Source organism: Schistocerca americana, chromosome 2, assembly GCF_021461395.2.
Source record: "Schistocerca americana isolate TAMUIC-IGC-003095 chromosome 2, iqSchAmer2.1, whole genome shotgun sequence".
Taxonomy (NCBI): domain Eukaryota; kingdom Metazoa; phylum Arthropoda; class Insecta; order Orthoptera; family Acrididae; genus Schistocerca; species Schistocerca americana.
The window spans coordinates 485,822,397-485,846,733 of record NC_060120.1 but is presented as its reverse complement, the minus strand read 5'-3'; the positions used below and the strand labels follow the sequence as shown (position 1 = coordinate 485,846,733).

General features: G+C 39.6%; 1 protein-coding gene across 2 annotated transcripts in view; it reads left to right on the top strand.

The window, feature by feature from the left end:
- The window catches only part of LOC124595941 (activating signal cointegrator 1 complex subunit 1), an 84,110-nt gene that overhangs the window by 39,416 nt on the left and 20,357 nt on the right, over positions 1–24,337 (top strand). For both annotated transcript variants that reach the window (XM_047134859.1, XM_047134860.1), the window contains exon 5: positions 13,114–13,274. In XM_047134859.1, coding sequence (XP_046990815.1) covers positions 13,114–13,274 — 161 coding nt within the window. The remainder of the gene's footprint in view (positions 1–13,113; positions 13,275–24,337) is intronic.

The following is a 24,337-nucleotide window of genomic DNA, read 5'->3' as shown; positions in this document are numbered from 1 at the left end:
TCAGTAGTTTTAGCCACTGTTCGTGCGAGATCCAACATTGCGGTTGCAGTTGGTTCTTCCGGAATAGCAGACACATTGTTAGAAAGATGCCATACGGCTTAGTCAGCATTAAAATTATCGTTAAATCTTCAAGCTATTGAATAACCAACATGTAATATTACAAAAAACTCAGCAGTGCCCGAAGTTTTATCAGCATCCAAGATCTGGGACGAATGCACAACGGCTCATAAACGTGCATTAGAGGCACTTAACCGAACATTGAAAGATCTACGCAATGACTCGAGATGTTTTGGAGGAGCAATGATTTTACTGTCTGGCGAATTCCGCCAAACACTGCCAGTAGTTCCAAGATCAATGGCTGCAGATGAAATAAATGCTTGCCTCAAATCATCGAATCTATGGCGCTTTGTGAAGAAACTTTAACTGACAACAAACATGAGAGTTGCATTGCTTAATGATACATCTGCTGAAGATTTCTTTGAGCAATTGCTGACTATCGGTAATGGTCGAGTACCTGTCGAAGAATCGAGCGGATTGATTTCATTTCCTCATAATTTCTGTAACTTTGTCTCATCGAAAGACGAACTTATCAACAAAGTATTCCCAAACATCATTACTAACTACAAAAGTAATGAATGGTTGAGTGAGCGAGCAATTTTAGCGGCTAAGAATAAAGATGTAGATGACCTAAACTACATAATTCAGAATGAGATCATTGGTAAAATGCATTCATTCAAATCTATTGACTGTGTAACAAATGAAGATGAAGCCACCAACTATCCAATTGAATTTTTAAACTCTTAGGATGTGCCTGACATACCACCACACAATTTACGCCTAAAAGTTGGCTCCATAGTAATCATGCTTCGAAACATAAACCAACCAAAACTGTGCAACGGTAAACGTTTTGAGGTAAGTACATTGATGACCAATGTTATTTACGCGACGATACTCAAAGGAAAATTCGAGGGTGAGGAAGTTCTCATTCAGAGGATCCCGATGGTCCCAACCGATGTGTCGTTTGAGTTTAAAAGACTTCAATTTCCGATCCATCTTGCATTCGCCATGACCATTAACAAATCACAAGGCCAATCCTGGAAAGTTTGCGGTTTAAATCTGGAATATCCATATTTTTCAAATGGTCAATTATATGTGGCATGTTCATGGGTCGGAAGACCATATGCGTTGTTTGTTCTTGCGCCTGATAATAAAACAAAAAATGTCGTGTATCACAAGGTACTGAATTGAAGAGTGGAAGCTATGCATCAAAAAATATAAAGAATCATTAAAATACTTAATTTTTATTTGTCCTAATAAAAAATTGAACTTAACATCCAAAATCTGATTATTTATTGGCTTTAAGGCGGAACACAGTTCGCCGGGTCAGCTAGTATTATATTAAATGAAAGTGTGTGAATGCAAATATAGAGTAATGAATAGTTGTTAGTAGTGCCAAAGTATGAAGGCCCCACAGTGTCATGTAGAAGTAATAAATCCACTGGTTTAATTATTCTGGTCGCAGGTAAATTGAAATTTCTGGGTAAGTGTAGAAAATACAGTGCTGAAATATTGTTACAGTCAGAACACATTATTCAGACAGACATAATGAATATTGATATAGTTCCAAAGCTGAATGTGGATGTAGACTGCTGTTTTGTTAAAAGGAATGTAACAGAATTTGCTTTAAATTTACCCATTGAACATGCGGGAAGATTGTTGTATGATTTAAATGGAACAAAAAATGAAGTATAAGAGCTGGAAAATGAAATCTCGTATCAGCAAAGGGCTGCTTTTAGTGGCTTTTTACTTAGCATTATATGAATGTGCAGTTATGTGGGATCAAGTGCAGTAATTATGATAGTGGTTTTCTGTATTTGTCGACACTGTAAATATTGTCTAGATAATTTGCAGTTGGTTTTTAGAACCGTGGATGACAACTGCTGTGGAAAAATGCTTGTTAAGCATAAGATAGTGAATCTGTATCCTGGCAGAGAATTGGCCAGATACCAACCTGCTCAGAGAGATTTCAGATAGAAAGAGGAAACTGTGTTTGAAAGAATGCCCATTAGATATGAGAGAAGGAGTAGTGGTAATGTAACATATGAAAGAGGTCTTGTGTCACTGCAATATTTGTAAGATATAGAGGAAAGGCAACCTCTGATGTTAGTGTCTCGAGCAAATAGAGATAAAAAAGGTATTAAAGCAGCATTAAAAAGAATGAGTATATTTGTAAATTAGTCATATATCCATAATGGTATTGTGTGCTGTCCTTGGCAAGATAATGAAAAATTACTTTTAAAAAATGTATATATTGAAAAAGCTTGTATGTGTTCATGATAAAAGTACAGCTTGTAGGAAAATTACATACTGTAAAAGGATATGTGTAATTCAAGATGGTGAATTGTTTTTGAGTGTTCATGATAAAAGTACTGCATTTGCAAATCTACATACTGGAGAAGAATATGTATAATCAAGTATAATGAATCGTTTTTGACACTCATAATAGAAGAACTACCTTTTATAAATGTATATACACTATGTCATCAAAAGTATCTGGTCATCTGGCTGAAAATGACTTACAGGTTTGTGGCACCTCCCATCAGTAATGCTGGAATTCAGTATGGTGTTGGCCCATCCGTAGCCTTGATGACAACTTCCACTCTCGCAGGCATACGTTCAGTCAGGTGCTGGAAGGTTTCTTGGGGAATGGCAGCCCATTCTTCATGGTGTGCTGTATTGGGGAAAGGCATTGATGTCAGTCAGTGAGGCCTGGCACAAAGTCGGTGTTCAAAAACATCGCGAAAGTATTCTATAGGATTCAAATCAGGACTCTGTGCAGGCCAGTCCATTACAGGGATGTTATTGTCGTGTAACCACTCCACCACAGGCCGTACATTATGAACAGGTGCTCGAGCGTGTTGAAAAGTTCAGTCGCCATCCCCAAATTGCTCTTCAACAGTGGAAAGCAAGAAGGTGCTTAAAACATCAATGTAGGCCTGTGCTGTGATAGTGCCTTGCAAAACAACAAGGGGTGCAAGCCCCCTCCATGAAAAACACGACCACACCATAGCACCACCACCTCCGAGTTTTACTGTTGGCACTACACACACTAGCAAATGACATTCACCAGGCATTCGCCATACCCACACCCTGCCATTGGATCACCACATTGTGTACTGTGATTCGTCACTCCACACAACATTTTCCCACTGTTCAATCATCCAATGTTTACACCCTGTACACCAAGCGAGGCGTTGTTTGGCATTTACTGGGACGATATGTGGCTTATGAGCAGCCACTTGACCATATAATCCAATTTTTCTCACCTCCCACCTAATTGTCATAATACTTGCAGTGGATACTGATGCAGTTTGGAATTCATGTGTGATGGTCTGGATAGCTGTCTGCGTATTACACATTATGACCCCTTCAACTGTCGGTCGTCTCTGTCAGTCAACAGATGAAGTCGCCCTGTACGCTTTTGTGCTGTACATGTCCCTTCATTTTTCCACTTCACTATCACATCAGAAGCAGTGGATCTAGGGATGTTTAGGAGTGTAGAAATCTCATGTACACACATATGACACAAGTGACACCTCGGGCGCTGATAACCTCGCTGTTGTGCGCCCTAAAACACTAATCATCATCATCATCACAAGTGACACCCCGTCACCTGACCACATTCGAAGTCTGAGTTCTGCGGAGAGCCCTTTTCTGCTCTCTCTCAATATCTAATGACTACTGAGGTTGCTTATATGGAATACTTGGCAGTAGGTGGCAGCACAAAGCACCTAATATGAAAAACATATGTTTTTGGGGGTGTCCGGATAATTTTGATCACATAGTGTAAGTTGCATACATTATGTCTGTCAGGGTTGTGGCCATCAGAGGTGTATGCTGTTTATCATCCGCTGCCTGTTCTAGTGTACCACAGACACCTGTGATCATTACAGAGTGCAGCAGAACTGCATGCACCATTGAAGGACATGCACTGAGACTGGTGCTCACACTTTGAACAATTACTATGTGCTGCGTTGTTGTTATTTGGTTTCGCTGTGTATGTTCATAACACAATAAATATACATTTCCAACTATTGGGTCCCCATCTCAGTATAATTAGTTGTGGATCCACTATCACCTGTTTCAATTTGATCTAAGAGGTTTGATACACCCCATATAAGTGTAGCTTAACGTCAGGTGGGACGTTAAGAAGCTGGAGAGACTGTGTTTTGTTTTCAGTGTAGTGTGGCTAAGTGACAAGTAACAGAGAAACTGGGCTGGAGAGAGCAGCCTGTGATGTATGCGTGGCACATCATCTACACCTGCATACATACTCTGCTAGCTACTATAAGGTATGTGGCAGAGGTTACTTGGTACCACCACTACTAGTCAATTACTTTCCTATTCCATTCGCAAACAGAGCAAGATAAAAACTGTAAGTGTCTATACAAGCTCTAATTTCTGTTAACTCTGAACTAGCCCTAATTTCTCTTATTGTGTCTTCAAGATCCTTGGGCGAAATATAAACTGGCAGGAGTAGAATCATTCTGCAGTCTGCTTCAAATTTCAATTCTCTAAATTTTCTCAGTAGTGTTTCAAGAAAAACCCCCCAAGGGATTACTGATTGAGATTATGAAGCATCTCTGTAATGAATGTCGAAATTACCAATAACAAATCTATTACCTCCTCTCTGAAGTGCTTCAGTGTCTTCCTTTAATCTGTCCTGGTGGAGTTCCCAAATACTCTAGCAGTACTCAGTAATGGATTGCACTAGTGTGCTATTTGTGGTCTTCTCAATAGATGACCTACACTTTCATAAAATTCTCTCAATAAAACAAAGTTGACCATTCGCCTTTCCTACTGTTTCCCTTACATGCTTATTCCATTTCAAATCACTACGCTTAGATATTTAATCGCTGTGACTTTATCAAGCACCGCACTAACGATGCTGTATTCTAACATTATGGGATTGCTTTTCCTTCTCATCTGCATTAGTTTACATTTTTTCTGCATTTAGAACAACCTGCCATTCATCCCACCAACTAGAAATTTTGCGCAAGTCATCTTGCCCTTCTCCTACAGTCACTTAATGATGATACCTTCCTGCGCACCAGTGTCATCAGCAAACAGCAACAGATTGCTGCTTGCCCTGTCCCTAAGATCATGTACATATATAGAAAATAAGAGTGGTCACACTTCCCTGAGGCACTGTTGACAGAACCATTATCTCTGATGAACACTGCCATCGAGGACAATGTACTGGTTTATAAGACTTGCCTTTGAGCCACTCACATATCTGGGAATGTAGTCCATATGCTGAGACCTTTAGTAACAGTCTGCAGTGGAGCACCACATCCAACCTCCATGCAAGCCTCTGTAAGCATTGTATCCATCGCTGTTGGATATTCTGATAACAGTTTGCCTCAGACACTAGACTTGTGTTAGTCTGCCTTTGGTATAAGACTTAGCTTCTCATGGGATTTGCACAGGGTAGATACAGGATTGCACAACATACATAGTTGTTATGTTAACGTCTTGTGGAATTCGATAGTAGTTTCTTATCATATATAGCTGTTCAGTTTCATTTATTTGTTGGAGCTCCTTGTTCTTTTCCACCAACTTTCTTGTCTGAAAATACTCCAGCTTGTATTCTCAGACACCAGGATCAAGAGTTGGGAAAGTCCATTTCACAGTTGGAAATTAGTGTCAGTAAGTTCTAATCCTGATCCTTTCACAGGAATCCATGCAATTGACTGCTTTATTTCCGTAATTGCTGGTGAGAGCAGAGTGATTGGCTGTATAGGAGAAACACAAAATAAACACCGAGCGAGGTGGCGCAGTGGTTAGACACTGGACTCGCATTCGGGAGGATGACGGTTCAATCCCGCGTCTGGCCATCCTGATTTAGGTTTTCCGTGATTTCCCTAAATCACTCCAGGCGAACGCCGGGATGGTTCCTTTCATAGGGCACGGCTGACTTCCTTCCCCGTCCTTCCCTAATCCGATGAGACCGATGACCTCGCTGTCCGGTCTCCTTCCCCAAACAACCCAAGCCCAACAAAATAAACAAAGGAAGCCCAGAAGAATAGTCTTCCTGAACACACATCAAAATAATCGTTGAATATGAAGCAAGTACTTTTGACAAGATTTCAGCCTTTTGTTTACCCTGAATGATTTAATTGTTTGGAAGTACATTGCTAGAATAAACAGCAACTTGACAGCAGGCTGTCTACCCATATATTTAAAAATAACTAGAGGTTTACCTCACTGTAGTGGAAATGCTGTCCACACTCAGTAACAGGAAAACTATCATAATGTGTAGGAACATTATGCAATTAGACACTGCTAAGCTTCTAGAGGAGTGGGTAGGTGGAGTCACTGAAGTGCATGATGTAATATGATGAATGATTTTCTCTCTTCTCAAACATTCCTAAAATGAAGCTTTGTACCTGTAGGAGCAGATGTTTCTGGAACCACAATGCAAATACTGTAAGTATTTTCTAAAATAAGGCTGCTTGCAGTATGTTGCAGTACTGAACAAGGTCTAGTGAAAGTACTGCTATTTTATTCAGCTTGGAGAATGCAGCAACATAGCTGGGCTTCGTCATAAGCACAATCGTACAGAGTCCAAAGACTAACCAGAACAGTTCTTTCTCAAGCAGGCATTTTAGAGGACAACGAGGTGAATGTAGTCGAGATTTAGCAATTCGTGTCTGATCTTCTTTGTAAGTTATTAGGCAGAACACAAAGTATTCTTGTATTGACTTGTATGTAGGCAGTGGATTTTATGCAGTGACAAATGAGCAAGTATTATCTGTTTTGCACTTCTGTTGAATTTATGAATGTATACAAATGAGAATGGAATAGAATGAACCAGACATCAGTAACAGATTTTACCTCTTAGTACACTATTTTAAATGCTGTAACCACAGTATTCTCAAAATATATTAGTGAGGATACTGATATGTTCAGCATTGATCATCTTAATTGTAATATCCTGGAGTAGATTTGTATACAAGTGTCAGTCAATACATATTATAAAAGTTTGTTGGGCTACATACTGTGCTATTTGAGCTTAATGCTAACTATCATGGCAGCATTGTGCTAAATTCATGGATGCAAACTCATCCTACAACATCTAATTCACCTTTGTCACAACCTCACCTTAATTTGTGCTGATATCACGTGGTAATTGAATTTTTTTTCTTTCTTTCTTTCTCTCCCTTCATCCTGATTTTCCCTCTTCTTTCTCTGGTTTTGCTTTGCCAGTTTTCAACTTTCTATGTCTTTTCCAACTTGTCAGTTCATGACTTTTTGACTGTTTAATCCTCGATATTGCTTCACTAATTCCCCAGAACTTCAGATCTTGTCCATTAATCATGTGATTTGACCTCCTTTAAATATGACTGACATGTCTGAAATGTTTGTCTTTCTTGCCCTTCCCAGCTTTTCATATATTTATGAACAATAAAATTAGAAGCTCTAAATTTTGCATTCTTGTCGTGTGGCTCTTTTTAATATCTATCCTCCTAAAAGCATCATTTTGTAATGTTACAAAATGATATAAATTTATCCAATTAAAAAAATATATCTCAATTTAATTTCTCTTCGGTTCAGCATATGTATTGCAGTGAATTTCTAGATTTTTGGCATGCCTTGCAAAAAACAAACATATTGCTGACAGGTTTGTCATACAACACAATCTACAGCAGATAAGAAAAATGAGGAAAAGCAGTGATTCAGTCCAGCCATTATTGGCAAAGCACATAAATTGACAGAAGGGCAGATCAGTGTTATAAATAGGTACAAAGCACAAGCTACCAAGGATGAACAACAAATAAGTTCAGAATGTGCATGGCCTTTCTGTCACTTCTGTCCACCGACCACCTGAAATGATGGAAAGACCTTGTTGTTGTGGCTGAGACTGACTGTGACAACTGTTGCTCTGCGCAGAGGTGGTACTGCCTGGCACTAAACACACACTTTCTGGGTGAGGAGGCACAGCTGACTGACCCAGCTAACTGACCTCATCTGTAATGGTGATAGTATTTATTATTGCCACCATTGCCCTTATTATAGTGTAAGCTCTGTGGCATAATGGTGATCCTATCTTCTTTGTTGGCTGTGTATTTAGAGGAACAACTGTAGGATTGCAAGCAAAAAACACAACAACCTGTACTTTGAAATGTGTATTGTCATGAATTACAAGTAAAAAGCAAACAATTGTGACATACATGCGCACAGGACATTTTGATCTGCAATATTGTGTCTTCGGTCTGCCCAGGTTGACAAGCTACTTTGAAAACATGAAGCTGCCATTCTTCATTAGGCATCTTTTTTCAGTCTTTCCATATGTAGGAACTTGGATGAATGCTTGGAGTATATTTAATATTCAGTACATGTGGTTAAATCTACATCAACATACATGCTATGCAAGCCTCTGTATAGTGTACGGCAGAGGGTACCTTGTACCAATACTAGTCACTCCTTTTGTTCTTCCACTCACAAATTGAGCAAGGGAAAAGTAACTATCTATGTGTCTTCATATGAGCCCTGATTTCTCTTATCTTGTCTTCGTGGTCCGTACTCAAAATGCACATTGACAGCTGTAGAATCGTTTTGCAGTCAGCTGCAAATTTGAGTTCTCTAAATTTTCTCAGTAGTGCTTTGTGAAAAGAACTGTCTTCACTTCTGGTTTACAGCCAGTAAACTCCTTTGATATACAGATAAAGCTCAACAGATTTTATTATGTGACTTTAGGGCTGTTGTTTTTGTAATAGTAGTCTTGGTGGTGGCAGTGGTGGTGGTGATCACGATCATTATCATTTTCCATCCAAAGATCTGTTTCATGTAACTCTATTTACTTAAGAAAATAGAAATTAAAAGTACAGATTTCTAGGATTCATTTTGACTAAAACTTAATTGAGGAGAACATGTTAATTAAATCTGTCGAAAGGCGTGACTGGTCCTCTGTTTCAATGGGGAAATTGAGAGGTGCAACAGCAATTATCTCTGTATGATGTATTTCATGCTTTTCTATTTATGTATGTATTTATATTTTATTAATATGGAGACATTCTGTTTTGTAACTAACATTCTAAAAATTTGATACGATATTGTACAGTCCGCAGCTCGTGGTCGTGCGGTAGCATTCTCGCTTCCCACGCCCGGGTTCCCGGGTTCGATTCCCGGTGGGGTCAGGGATTTTCTCTGCCTCGTGATGACTGGGTGTTGTGTGCTGTCCTTAGGTTAGTTAGGTTTAAGTAGTTCTAAGTTCTAGGGGACTGATGACCATAGCTGTTAAGTCCCATAGTGCTCAGAGCCATTTTTTTGATATTGTACACACAGTATGTAAGATTGGTCATTTGTAACACTGTTGGCCTCTTCTTCCCAGCATTCAGGGTACTAGCAGTTCTGAATATGTATATTTATTTTATCTCTGCCAGTAACGACATTACATGAAGTGTTATCAGGAAAGAAATTCACCTTGTGACACCAACAATAACACAAAATTTGACTTACATCTGGAAATTCACATAAAGTGAATGCTCTCCGAATGTTTAATATATACATGGCACTGAAAATTTTTGAACTAGAACTGCCTCACTTGCTGTCAAACAATCTAATGTACAATACAAAAGTGTATTGTGACACTCACTGTAATGAATTTCAGATTTAAGATTGTAGCTGTGCTAATTGAATTGCTATACTGTTGTTATATACCTTTGACAAAGTCTTTTTCATGAATAAACATTCTCAATACTTGTATCTTATTCACCTGGCAGAAATAGCCAATAGCTGTAAACATGGCATGAATGGAGTCATAGCCACAAATAGTGTGTGCCAGGCATGTATGCCAAGCTGTTTCTGTGAATTGTTTTGCACCCAAAAATTTGTAAAAGAAGGCCTGACATGCTTGCAGCTGATGTCCTCATTTTGCATGGTAGTCCAAGACTGCATATTGCTCTACCAGTGAGAGAAACTCTAGACAAATATGGGTGGGGATACTTCACCACCTACCATACAGTCCTGATATGAGCCCAGCTTGTTTCCCAAGTTAAAGGGATACCTCTGTGGAAGACATGTTTATACAGTTGATGAAGCTTCCAGTAAGGTAACTTCAGTAATCAGCTACCTAAACAATGAAAATGTTGGAAAGCTGTTATAAGCAAGAATGGAGATCATAGGCCTATATTGAAGGCCCGTAAAGTTATTTCGTAAAATAAATTATTTCCCATTTCTATCTTAGAGTGTACAGAACTTTTGAAATGACACTCACACATTTATCCCACTGAAAGACAAGATGGTGAGTGCCTTCATGGAAAAATGGTTGTGGCTGTCTACGGAACCATGATTGTACCCAAGCATGTAACTCTTTGTTCAAAGCATATCAAAGGCCTGGAGTATCTTTCTTCATCGCTCCAAAACTATGAAAATCACATGGGGAGGGATTGAGTCTGTATGGCGGATGTGTAGGGACCTCCCAGCATGAAACTTCAGCAGCACAGTCTGAACAATGTTGGCAACATGTGTGGGCATTATCCTGCAACAGACTGACGCAGTCTGTTAATTTTACTGGCTATTTGGACTTCATGGCACACTTCAGTTTTTGCGAAGTGTCTACAGGGACACTTTTTTTCTGGGAAGCAGGCAACCACAAGCATTTTTCCCTGAAGGCACTGACCATCTCGTCTCACAGTGGGATAAATAGATATGGCAATTACTTTGAAATAATAAACAGTTTACTTACTATTTTTCCATCTGCCTCGCCTTCATTTGACTGCCCCTTATATTTTTGATCTAAGTATCTTTCTTTTTTGATAACAGTCTTCACTGGGTGTAAAACTTTATTGGTTCTATTTTATTTACGGGCTGTAAAATCATGACTTTACAAATATTGTGAAATGGAGTTTACATTAAAATGATAGTGCTTTCCCTATACTTCCCCTCCCCCTTAACTGAATGTAAACAATTTATACAACTATTTTTAAGGAGAACGAGTAGAAAATTAATAAATCAAACAGTATTCTATGATATTGATGAAATTATAAATTTACCATACCGTATTTACTCGAATCTAAGCCGCACTTTTTTTCCGGTTTTTGTAATCCAAAAAACCACCTGCGGCTTAGAATCGAGCGCAAAGCAAGCGGAAGTTCTGAAAAATGTTGGTAGGTCTTTCCACAACCAACTTCTGCCGTGGAATACATGTAGCGCTACACGGGCAAGCTTTGTAGGCACAAAGATAAATACTGGCCCCAAAACCTCTGCGTCAATAAATAAATTTAAAAAAAAAAAGGTGGAAGACGAGCTTTTTTCCTCCGCCCTGAGTTTCGACCACTGCATTTTCATACATTATCCAACGAAGTAAATACAAATTCCGTATTGTTTCAATGTACTACGAAAATCCGACTGGCAAGACTGTTTGGGGTGTTTTTCAATATGGCCAACTCTACGTTCTGAATTTTTTCCTACCTGTGAGAAGAGATGGTTGCTAATAGGAACTTTTATGAATTGTGGATCATATGCAGTATTCTCTTCACCATAAGAATAATACGCATATAAACATTTTGCCACGTATTGTTTCGTGTTTGCTGCTATCTCATTTAATTCCTGTCTGCCTAATAAACTGCGAAACTAGAGTGAGACAACAGCAAACGCTGAAGAACATACATATCATGTCACGTTTATATTCGTATTATTCTTATGCCTAATAGTGATACAGACAGAAATGAAACACGGCAGTTGACTAGATTTTTAAATCTAAGATGACTCTAATTTCTGTGCAGAATGTAATATACTAGAGAGGCGCCTGCAAAGATTTTCAAATGGAGAAAAACTTTCGCTAAACTCTGGTTCAGAACGTCTTCTATCATACGCTGTCTATTATTTGGTTCTTGTTGATCATTATCAAAGAAAGCAGCAGTGTAAGTAACAACAAATGGCAGTCTCTTGCCATCATTTCGCTAATGAGACGATTCCTCTCTTTTTTTTTTTTTTTTTTTTAATTGTAAGCAGCGGTAGCGCCTACAAAAGCAAGCCGTGCCGCGATCAGCGACAGGCCGTAAACACTCATTATCATCATGCGAGAAACAATGCACGATAAAGTACAGTAATGCATTCTCAGCTTAGTATGACGTAAACACCTATAACAAAGAGAACGACACTTATCAGATCAAAGGAAAATAAGCAAACAATTCAAACCAGACGAAGCACGTGAAAAAGGAAGGGTACCCGTATAAATATGGACGGAGCGCCTGACACATAGCAATGGCTACCTGGTAAAGCTTAACTGCTAAGCTTACGACTCGAACCAAACTACTGTAGCTGTATCGTCATTCATTCGAGCAAAATTGTGTCTCATATTACAATGGACCAACTTTGTTTCGATTTGGAGGTGCGGCCTAAAACTTTACTCTCCCCTCGAATTTCGAGTCTCAAATTTCAGGTGCGGCTTAGATTCGAGTAAATATGGTAGTTAGTCCAGGGTTTCGGTACTTGTGGTAATAAATATTTTATTGCCATGTACATATCACATTTTACGTGCAGATAGTGTGATAGCAACAACACAATAATATTATTTTCAGTAATTTTTGTGCTAGTTTCTTGTGTTAATCTTTTCCTTTTCTGGCAAACAATATCCAGGTTATAACTTGTCATATAGTAGAAGATCAACAATTACAGACCCTGACAGTCGTAGTGTATGTAAACTAGGATGTCTTCACTGGCAGAAGGGTTATATAGGTATAGCGCAAATTCCCAAGCAAGAATTAGGCAAGATGGACAGCCATTAATCCAGTTAAAGGGGATTACAGGAGGGTAGAATAACAGAATGATTAATGGCAAATGTATTTTGAAAACCTGGAAAGTGAAGGGACGGAGACAAAAATTGGAAAATTATGGATGAGGATAGGGAAGATGAAAAAAAGTGTACATAACGTAAATATGAGCAGAGAAGAATGATTAGGGAAGAAGAAGAAGAAGAAGAAGAGAACTGCATAACCACAGAAAATAAAATCTGTTTGTTTACTTATAGCTTCCTTTCTTGCTTTTTGAGGTCAATATTTTTATGGGGAAAGATGTTCAGCATGAAATAACTTTTTACTGTTGCAGGAAGAAGTTTTGCAATCTTGTAGAAACCGCGGCATAGATGCATCAATTTTCCAAGTACCAGAGAAGCTACATTTAACTATAGGGACATTAGTTCTTGCAGATAACGAAGAACGGAAAAAAGCTGGTGAAGTGCTAAAGGAATGCAAAGACATTGTTATAGAGTGAGTAGTTCCGTGACATGATTTAACTGACTATCCACTATTTAATTCTTCTAAGTGATAAGTAGGATAGCAAACATAGAGACAAGTACTTCCCCTGCTATATGTAGTATGTGATACTTTATTAATTTGTGATTTTTTTCCAGTGTTGAAAAATCCTGCTTGCACTTGCTCATACCAGTTTTATGTATTTAAAGCCACTGAATTTTATGCTACAATAGATAACATGAATTTTAAACTTTTCTTAATATTCAGTTTATGATTTTGCCCCTTGTGTTTTATTAGTTTTGGATTGTCAAAACCATTTCATAAATCATTTATATCATTGGTCTGTTCTTGAGGATGAAGAGTTTCTTGTCATTAAAAAGCATGTCTTTCTACTATTTCTACCAACAGTGAGACCATCAGATCAGATAATGTAAACATGGAATTAAAATTGGTGGAACAGCTCTGTATTGCATATTTAACAGCTTATAAAGGCTGAACAGGTAATGGAAAAGTTGGAGCAGGACTCAACAGCATAAAACAAATATGAATCTTCAGCTTTGGAAGCAAATATTACTAAAAACTAATGGAAGAACATGAGGGGAGAGGTGTAGAAATATAGAGGAGATCAGGGGAGATGACATATTTGTCATTGTGTTGAATGCAGTGAAACCATTAATTTGGAGACTAGGGATTATGTGAAAAATGGGTACAGTAATTTGAGAGATATCAGTGAAAATGAAAATTACATGAAGGAAATAGGCTGCAAAGTGAGTGACAAACTGGATTCAAAAGTGGAGGGAGAATAGGAGAAAAGTGAAAACAAGCCAATATCTGAGAAAATTGTTAACTAGGGAGAGTTCAAGTTTGGAATAGAAAGTGCAAGATGTTACAAATATTCCAAAAGGTAGAAGTACTGGTAAGGAAGAATAAGTAAGAACAAGAATGTAAAATAAGCTCATGTAGGTGGCTTTGTTCTTATTTTCAGATAAGTACTGAAGATGGAAAAAGAAGGGCTCCATATAATTTAAATAGTAATGTTAAAACAAAGTAATGTTAATTTAATAGTAGTCAGCTGCAAATGACAAATGAATCATACAACAATGTCTGAGGTGTATGTTTGACATTAAACAAACTGTACTACTCAGTGTGCATGGGTGTACAGGTGTGATACTGTTAGTTACATAAGCCCATCCCCCACAGTAAGGTCATATCACATTAGATGAGAAAAATCAGTTTGTAATTGTCCTGAGGCCAAAAACCGCATAAAAAGTATCACTCACGTCAGTTTTTAATTTTCCTGAGGCCACAAACTGCATAAAAAGCATGAATCAAAATCAAATCAGGTTATTAATTTCCGTGTGACTGGCATAAAATGTGTTCAGTATACTGTCCACTGTTTTCTGCAACAAGTTTAAATTGAGAAACAGCATGTTCCACAATTGACAAGTGTTTCCAGGGTCACGTTCAAAATGTGTTGCGCAACACATGCCATAAATGCAGCTAAGTTTGCAATCAGAACACTAAACACAACATGTTTCAGATAGTCCCACAGCCAGAAGTCACACAGATTAAGATCAGGTGATCGCGATGGCCAGGCTGTAGGGAAATGGCAGATGATAATTCTGTCATTTCCAAAATGGCACTTCAGCAGCTGCTTAACTGGATTTGCAGTGTGCGGAAGTGTGCCATCTTGCTTAAAAATGATCCCATCCATGCTGTTGGAGAACTGGAATGACATGGTTGCGCAAGTCACTCATAGTGCTTACCAGTGATGGTACAGGTAACAGGACCAGAAGCACCTCTCATGTTAAATGATGCAGTAAACCTGCACCACACAGTGACCTTTTCAGGATGAAGTGGTACTGGTTGATTTGTGTGTGAGTTTTCCGTTGCCCTTATTCGACAATTTTGTGTATTGACATATCATGTCGTATAGAAGTGGGCTTCCACGGCCAATCATTGTCCACTTCCATGCGAGCAAGAAAATCTAAAGCAAAGGTCTCTCTTGCTGGCAGGTCAACATGGGTAATTTTGAATGGATAACAAAGGAGGATGTTTCATAGGATTTTACGCACTGTGCTTATGGGTATGTACAGTGTTCGGACAATTCTCCATGCACTACATGTTTGCGCACTACCACTTGTCTCCTCCTGCATTACTGTGGTCACTGCTTGGACTGACTTCAAATCAGTCCGTTTCCTCCCTCTACCAGGTTGCACACCAAAAGAACCTGTCTTTTCAAATTTCCAAATCATTTTCTCCAGACCCATGGCAGTCATTGGACCAATGCCCTTTTTCCAACCCTTCTGCAGAGCGACGTGTTCACAGTTATCGTTCTTCCACTACAGCTTTACAAGCAGAGCGGTATCCTGCATTGATACAGTCATGGTGAATGTCACAGACGCAAAAGGAGGTAAAGCAGTGTACCCGGCATATTTATACCAACTTCAATGGGCCATGCGTATGATAGGTGTTTCCATTTACATATTCTGACACATACAGTGCCATCTATTGATCAATTTTCACATAATTTTTTTTTCTTCTGCCGTACGTTTTCCCCCTTCTCTGATAATATTCCATTACAATTTGATGTCATTCTGACCCGTGGTGTTATTTCTATAGCGTTTTGAAAGTTTAACTTTAATTATAATAACCCTGCACACTGAAAACAATCTTTGAGGATCTTGAATGTATTAAAATGTAGGTAGCTAGCTTTACCTCTGAAACTCCCTTTAAATTGAAACAGCATGCACATATTAATAGCAGTTCTCTTATGTGATAAGATTCTATTAATTGTTCATCTGTTCTTATCAGAAAATAAATCTCACTTACACACACAAACTTCAACTGCACAGTATTAAACTGTCTTTGGTGGGTAGAGCTGTAAGTTCCGGCTAGTAAGCTCGCAGGACTATCTTTTTATTAAATCCAAATATAGTTCTCTAATAAAATATCCAACTATCAAGGGTCACTTCCTAGCATGAACAATTGTATGTACCCTCTCATAATACTTGAAACTTCTCTCGATAAATATTTGCTTGCTTTAAGTATTGATGAAACATAGTCTTTGCCACAGATTCTATCAGCACACACAAGCACAATGTTTTTATGTAAAATTCCTTGAAATTAAGCAAAATACCTATCCACTCTGAAGGAGTATTATTTTATTTAAACAAGTCTGAGCTGAATATTATTAATCAGTTCAGAAATATAGTGAAATAATGTTGTTGGTCTTAAGATGGTAGACAACAGTATGAATAGCATCTGCATCTCTTGCGCATTATTTAAAATATTCACAGACACTTCTTAAAGTGTAGGCTGGTGGGGTTAGCAAATACTACAATAAGAGATTACAAAATTAGATAAAATTTTATCTATTGCTTGAGATTACCAAATTACACTAGAGCAGTCACATCTGGCCCCCAGCACACTCAAGATACGACATCAGAAATTTCAGAAGAAGAAGTGAGAACAGAAAAAATCATCATTGTCACTTGTCACTTAATCGTTCGCGCACCAGTTTGTAAGTTTCACTTCCTAATGTCATCACTTATTTAGTTCATCAAAAGCCACTTTACAGTTTGTACACCATTGTCATTGTAAAATCAATAAAGTTCATCTAATATTTGAATGAAAGAGTATTTACAGTTCATGTAATGCATACCAATTCTTGCAGGTACTCCTAACTTAATCGGAAATGTGTGCATCTAAAATCCTTAGCTAAACGCTAACACCCATCCACAAAATGAAGTTAAAATATGCATTGAAATGCATAGACTGTCTAAAACGGACTTTTCTGATCGGTAGATAACTGCAAAACCACACCCGACCAGAACGCCCTGATTCTGTAATGGACGAAAGGAACAATTAGTGGCCTCAGGGGTAAGTTTATTGCCTTACTGAGAGCTCAGCCTAATTCTTTACACAAAAATTAAAATCAATTCTCATTTGAAGGTGCCTCTGACACCGTTTGTCATTAGTGGCTTAATGTTTTGAAATCTGCCACAAAAATGCCTTTAAGGTGTGGCAATAACCTATAACTAAACACTGATTCTTACACAAAGAAAACAGTGAAAGCATAAAACTTACTACTAAGGCAGAAAACACATATACATGAATCTAACCTAGCTAGAAACCATTGAAATTGTGAACTGCGTGGAAAATTCGGTAGAAAGGTTAATCCTACGTAAAACTTTGACTACGTAACTTTGGCTACAGACTATATAAAAAATTGAGCACAAGTTAAAAATGAGTGTAAGTACAAATTTTATAACTAACCAATGCTACTATTTACAATTTGAGGGAATCATGTTCTCTGTAATACTCATGACACAGTTGACATCTATTCCATTTTTATAACTGTTTTTATGTCGTGGTGAGGATAGAGTCCTCTTACTTTTAGATCCTAGGATGTGCTGGGATATAGCATCCGTCCATCTGGGATATAGCATCCGTCATATGGAATGTTTGTTATTATACACTCCTGGAAATTGAAATAAGAACACCGTGAATTCATTGTCCCAGGAAGGGGAAACTTTATTGACACATTCCTGGGGTCAGATACATCACATGATCACACTGACAGAACCACAGGCACATAGACACAGGCAACAGAGCATGCACAATGTCGGCACTAGTACAGTGTATATCCACCTTTCGCAGCAATGCAGGCTGCTATTCTCCCATGGAGACGATCATAGAGATGCTGGATGTAGTCCTGTGGAACGGCTTGCCATGCCATTTCCACCTGGCGCCTCAGTTGGACCAGCGTTCGTGCTGGACGTGCAGACCGCGTGAGACGACGCTTCATCCAGTCCCAAACATGCTCAATGGGGGACAGATCCGGAGATCTTGCTGGCCAGGGTAGTTGACTTACACCTTCTAGAGCACGTTGGGTGGCACGGAATACATGCGGATGTGCATTGTCCTGTTGGAACAGCAAGTTCCCTTGCCGGTCTAGGAATGGTAGAACGATGGGTTCGATGACGGTTTGGATGTACCGTGCACTATTCTGTGTCCCCTCGACGATCACCAGTGGTGTACGGCCAGTGTAGGAGATCGCTCCCCACACCATGATGCCGGGTGATGGCCCTGTGTGCCTCGGTCGTATGCAGTCCTGATTGTGGCGCTCACCTGCATGGCGCCAAACACGCATACGACCATCATTGGCACCAAGGCAGAAGCGACTCTCATCGCTGAAGACGACACGTCTCCATTCGTCCCTCCATTCACGCCTGTCGCGACACCACTGGAGGCGGGCTGCACGATGTTGGGGCGTGAGCGGAAGACGGCCTAACGGTGTCCGGGACCGTAGCCCAGCTTCATGGAGACGGTTGCGAATGGTCCTCGCCGATACCCCAGGAGCAACAGTGTCCTTAATTTGCTGGGAAGTGGCGGTGCGGTCCCCTACGGCACTGCGTAGGATCCTACGGTCTTGGCGTGCATCCGTGCGTCGCTGCCGTCCGGTCCCAGGTCGACGGGCACGTGCACCTTCCGCCGACCACTGGCGGCAACATCGATGTACTGTGGAGACCTCACGCCCCACGTGTTGAGCAATTCGGCGGTACGTCCTCCTGGCCTCCCGCATGCCCACTATACGCCCTCGCTCAAAGTCCATCAACTGCACATACAGTTCACGTCCACGCTGTCGCGGCATGCTACCAGTGTTAAAGACTGCGATGGAGCTCCGTATGCCACGGCAAACTGGCTGACACTGACGGCGGCGGTGCACAAATGCTGCGCAGCTAGCGCCATTCGACGGCCAACACCGCGGTTCCTGGTGTGTCCGCTGTGCCGTGCGTGTGATCATTGCTTGTACAGCCCTCTAACAGTGTCTGGAGCAAGTATGGTGGGTCTGACACACCGGTGTCAATGTGTTCTTTTTTCCATTTCCAGGAGTGTATATGGACCATTATACAATAACTGCCACTTCTTGTTAACTTTTTTATCACAAGAGGCTCTAGGATGGGCCCTCAGTAAGACCTGTTCACCTGTTTGATACATGTGAACAATCTTACTCGAGCGTGTATGCCTTATCCTCCTGGCTTCGGCTTTTCCCTCAGTGATTTAGTCACATTTTTATCAAAGGTTATCTTTCTTTTGATCCTTGGGAGTGGTCTAATCCACTCATCGAGCTCCTCCTTATTCAACATCAGTTCCACTAGTGTGAATCCGTTAGTCTCGTGAGGTAGATTATTATAGATACTTTCAAATATTGGAACGTACTGAGTCCACTTCATAGGTTTTTTAGGAGCGTATGTATGTACGAACCTGTTAAATTCTCTAAAATTCCTTTCTACCAGATTAGCCTTAAGGTTAAAGGCTGAAATTAATATATTTTTAACTCCATGATTGTGTATTAATTGTTTCCACTTATGGCTTTTGAAGTATGGTGTGTTATCCATCAGCATCATGGCAGGCTTTCCCACTTGACGAATGTAATAACTATCAGATTTTCTTATGAGAGCATGTGACGTAGCATTTCTAGTGGAATAAAGCTTTATCATTTTAGAGAAGACATCGTACATGGCTACAATGTGTCTGTTCCCTCCTCAGGCTATCAGTAGTGGTCCTGTTATGTCCACAGCTATAAGTTGTTTAGGTTTCGCAGGTATTGTTATGTGTAACTTGCGCTATGTGCTAACATTGTGGGCTTAACTCTCTGACAGATAGGGCATGTTCTGATGAGCTTTTTCACTTTTTTGGCTAAATTAGGATACTAGCAATGAGTGGCATTTTCTTATGCCAAAATGTTCCCATGAATGGTAGGTGTAACAGATTACATTTTCTAAGTTTTCAGCAGGTATACACACAGCAATATTCATTATCGGGTGCATTCCTAAGGAACACAATGCCATCATACAATTTGTAATAATCATTTTGCTCGTCGCCCTCTGATCCAGCCAAAGATACAGTTGTTTTGCTCCATAAAGGGTCAGCTCTCTGTAAATCTCTGATATTCCGACACCTGTGTAAGTACTGTTGTCTTCTTCCTGCATCCTTTCAAGAAGGATCTTATACTCAGAAGATTGCTCAACCAACTCTGTGAACTTTGGCAAGCCTTAATGCGCTAAGATATCTGCCACTATGTTGTCTTTCCCCTTTACAGGCCTGATCTCGAAGTCATACTCTTGCAATGCAAGTACCCATCGGGTAAGTCTTGCATGCAAGAGTCGGCATGTTAAGATTAAACTCAACAAATGATGATTACAAAAGATGACTACATGATGCCTGTACATGTAGTAGTGATGCCGTTTGAGAACCAAATGGCCAAAATCTCCAGTTTGGTTGTTGAATAAGCCATGTAGCAGCCAGTAAATACATGGCTAGCGCAACTGATTCTTTTAACATCGGCTTGCCCATTCACATTGTTTATTTGGAAAAGCAAATGCCCAGATCACAGTTCAACACATCCATAACTAAGTAAAAGTCCTGAGACATGTCAGGATGGTGTGAAATCTCTGAGTGTACTATAGCATCTCAAATCCTATCGAATGTGATCCTAGACTCTTATGAAAAGAACCATGATGTGTTCTTTTGCAGCAGTCCCAACAACAGATCATTGTTTTACAGCTGTACAGAAACAAAATGCCGAAAGAAATATGCTAACCCGAGCAATGATTTATATTGTTTCTTGGTGCTAGGATATGATACATGTGTGATGGCATCAAGTTTACACATATCCAGGAAAATTCCTACAGGAGTTACGATGTGTCCCAAAACCTTAAGCTCTTTGTGCAAATTTTGATTTTCGCATGTTCGCTGCTACTCCCGCATCTGTGAATCTTTCAGAACTCTCTGTATAAGTTCCAGATGCTCCTCCCATGTCCTAGTGGCTATGAGGAGGTTGTCAATGTACAATGTGACTATCAAGCAGATCCGGCCCGATTACAGCGTCTAGAGCCGCTATAAACACCCCTGTGCTGACATTGAGCCCAAAGGGTAAGAGTCTAAGCTGGTAGCTTCAACCTGTGAAGATGAAGGCTATATATCTCCTATATCTTTCTGATAACAGGACCTGCCAGTAAGTAGCATGGAGATCAAAGCTAGTTAGATACCTAACACCCTGGAACTTCGGTATTTGCTCCTCTAAGCTTTCTGGTCGTGTTCGCACAGATATAATAATCTTATTAATATCACGGGTATCAAGTACAAGTCAGATGCTTTGTCTGACTTGGGTACTGCGTCCACGGGACTGCTATAGGGTGATAATGAAATCTCAGTTATTCCCCATTCCATCATTCTTTGTATCTCCTCAGACGCAGCCTCCTACTTACTCCATGGTACCGAGTAAGTGGCTCAACAGTAAGTTTTGTGTGACTTTTCTGCCATGTCATACACATATCCATTTATTATACCAGGTTTTTCAGTGAAAACCATGGCATAACCTTTAAGCAACTGTATGAGTTGTTGTTGCTGATGAGTTTCAAGATAGTATGAATCAGTAACCTTATGCTTGATATCCTGACAAATCTTGTGTATGGTGCCATCATCATCAGACTGTATAGGAGAATAATCTTTCCCGGTGTACTCTCTTGTGATGTGCAAGAGCTGCAGTGCACCATAAGTCACTTTTAGCCCCCAGCAATACTGTCCAAGGCCATAGTAGTGATTACTGCCAGTTCTAACTTTCTACTATTGTACATCAACGAGCAGCGCGCACGAGAAAGGTCGAACATAGCGTCCCTTTCCCAGAGAAATTCCCAGCCAATTATGCAAGGAACCACAAGATTCTTTACAGTTAGGAATGAGCATATAATGGAAACATTTCCTACGATGATCTTGACCTGCGCATCGCTGCTGATTCCTCTAAGTGCAGCCTCTTATTGCACCGACAATCTGAACTGGCAAACCAGGCAACCTATGACTCTGATTTACTTATATAAGCCATAATCCATGATCGAGACACCCATACCTGTATCTACGATAACATTCACAGGAATATCGTGAATCGTGCCGACAAATGCAGCCTGAACTAATTCTTGGTTCTGCTGAGCACATAGATGTGTGTCAGTGCACAGTTCATCTTGAATTTCAGTGCCTTTCTTGTATCAAAGCATGGACACAGTGAGAGGTGTACTTTGCCCCCCCCCCCCCCCCCCTTTTTTTCTCACACAACTGACTGCGAAGAGCTTACATTGGACGTGAGGAATTTGACACCTGGGATGTTCCCACTTTTGGTTCATCAGTCACCTCTATTATACGTACATTCTGTTGTTGTGCCTGGAATGTCTGTGGTATGTTCGGTTGCTGAGGCAACTGTGACTGCACTTGACTTGTTGACAGCATGGGAATAACATTTATACTTTTACAGGATGGTTTCGACCTGCACTGTGGTTACCTTGCGAGTTAGCTGGTGCGGACATGTTGTGTTATTACCTAGTGACATTCCATTATTGCCATGCATGTTTCTGGGTTGGAATTAGTTGGAAAAATTATTGTTGTTCCAGTTAAAATTACTATTCCCATTCCATGGAACGAGTTCTCATTGTTATTTCTGTTTCTGTGATAATTTGACTGGTTATTCACACTATTATTGTGACCGTTATGTTGCCACATCCCTTGGTCATCACTCTACTTATTTCCATTGTTTCTTGGCCTATTTACATTCAATACTTTTATTTTTCACATAGCCATTTGATTGATTCACATGTGATTCATTCTATTTTGCATCCTCTTGAATCAAGTCTTGTGAATCAATTGTAGCCATAAGCAAGTCCAGATCAGTGTCTGGAATATGGAATAACTTTTCCCTAATCAATATTGGAAATTTACCTTTCAGAATTCTTAGACTGTGCCTTGCCGAAATCAGTTCATCCCAGTAATGTGTCTTGTTCAAATATTTTTAAAAATACCTACATAGGTTTCCGTGACACAGGTTGTATACTTCCAGATTGTGAACTTCTTTACGAAGATGCCCTTGGGCTGACTTAGACCAAAATTTACCTAAAAATGCCTTTTGAAATTCGGTAAAAGTTTCGCAATTATCCGCTGTCTCCATTGCCCAGAGAGCGCCATCTCCCATTTTGAAAGAAGTGACAAATTGCACCTTTTTGTGTTCACTCCACCTTTCAAAAACCTTTAATAAAAATGACAGGATGTGTTGTTTTTTTCTCTTCAAAAAACATTTGGAAGTGGTGGTGCTTCAATAATGTCTCTTCATGTTTTAAATGAGTCAGTGTTGGTACCGCAGCAGCTGACTGTGGCAGCACAACAATACAATTTTCACAGCGTGTGAGCCACAGCTGGGTGTTACCAACATTCTCATATTGCCTGTTTTGAATTAGCATGTTGCCTTATTGATGGCTGGTACAAGGGATGACATTTTATACCATAGTGCTGCATACATTTACATTTTTCTCTCTGTCTGTCCTCTGTATTTGTAAATCATACATGTTACATGGGAGGGAATTGAAATGTAGTAATATTTAAACACTGTAGAGCAGCAGCTACCTCTGTCTCTATTTTCTGTTCGAAGTTCGTAGTTAAATCGTCTACCGTCTTTACTACGCTCTTAACATTCTTTTCTAAGCATTTGTGAGCTTCGCTCAAGCTTTCAAGTTTCGCATCAAGTGTGTTCACTTTCTCAGGTAAGTCCAGTGTTTTAGTGAGCACTTTATCTACCTTTAACTTTATCTTTTTCATCTCCTCAGAGATCTGCTCAATAATACATTCATCACACGCATCAAGTACTTTATGTAATTGCTCTGCAAAGCACGGTCTCTGTCTCTCTCTTTCTCTTTCTCTTTCCTTTCCCCTTGCTTAAACACTGCTTTTCTTGGCATTCCTTCTCCCTAATTCAGTCTTTCTCTTCACATTCCTTTTTGCTCAACTTAATAGATTCCTCTACCATTTTCAATAAAAGTCTGTCTGTCTCATCTCATTCCTTCTCCTTAATTTGATCTTTCTCTTCCCTTATCCATTCTCTCTCTTTCTCTTTCTCATCAAGTTTGGCAAAGAGTAAGGTTAAAAATCATTCCTGACTGCTGGCATTGGCATAGCATTTATAGTCAGTGCTGTAACCAAGTTACTTTCTGTTGAAGTACCTGATTTTTGGTTTTTAAGTACATGAAAGAAAA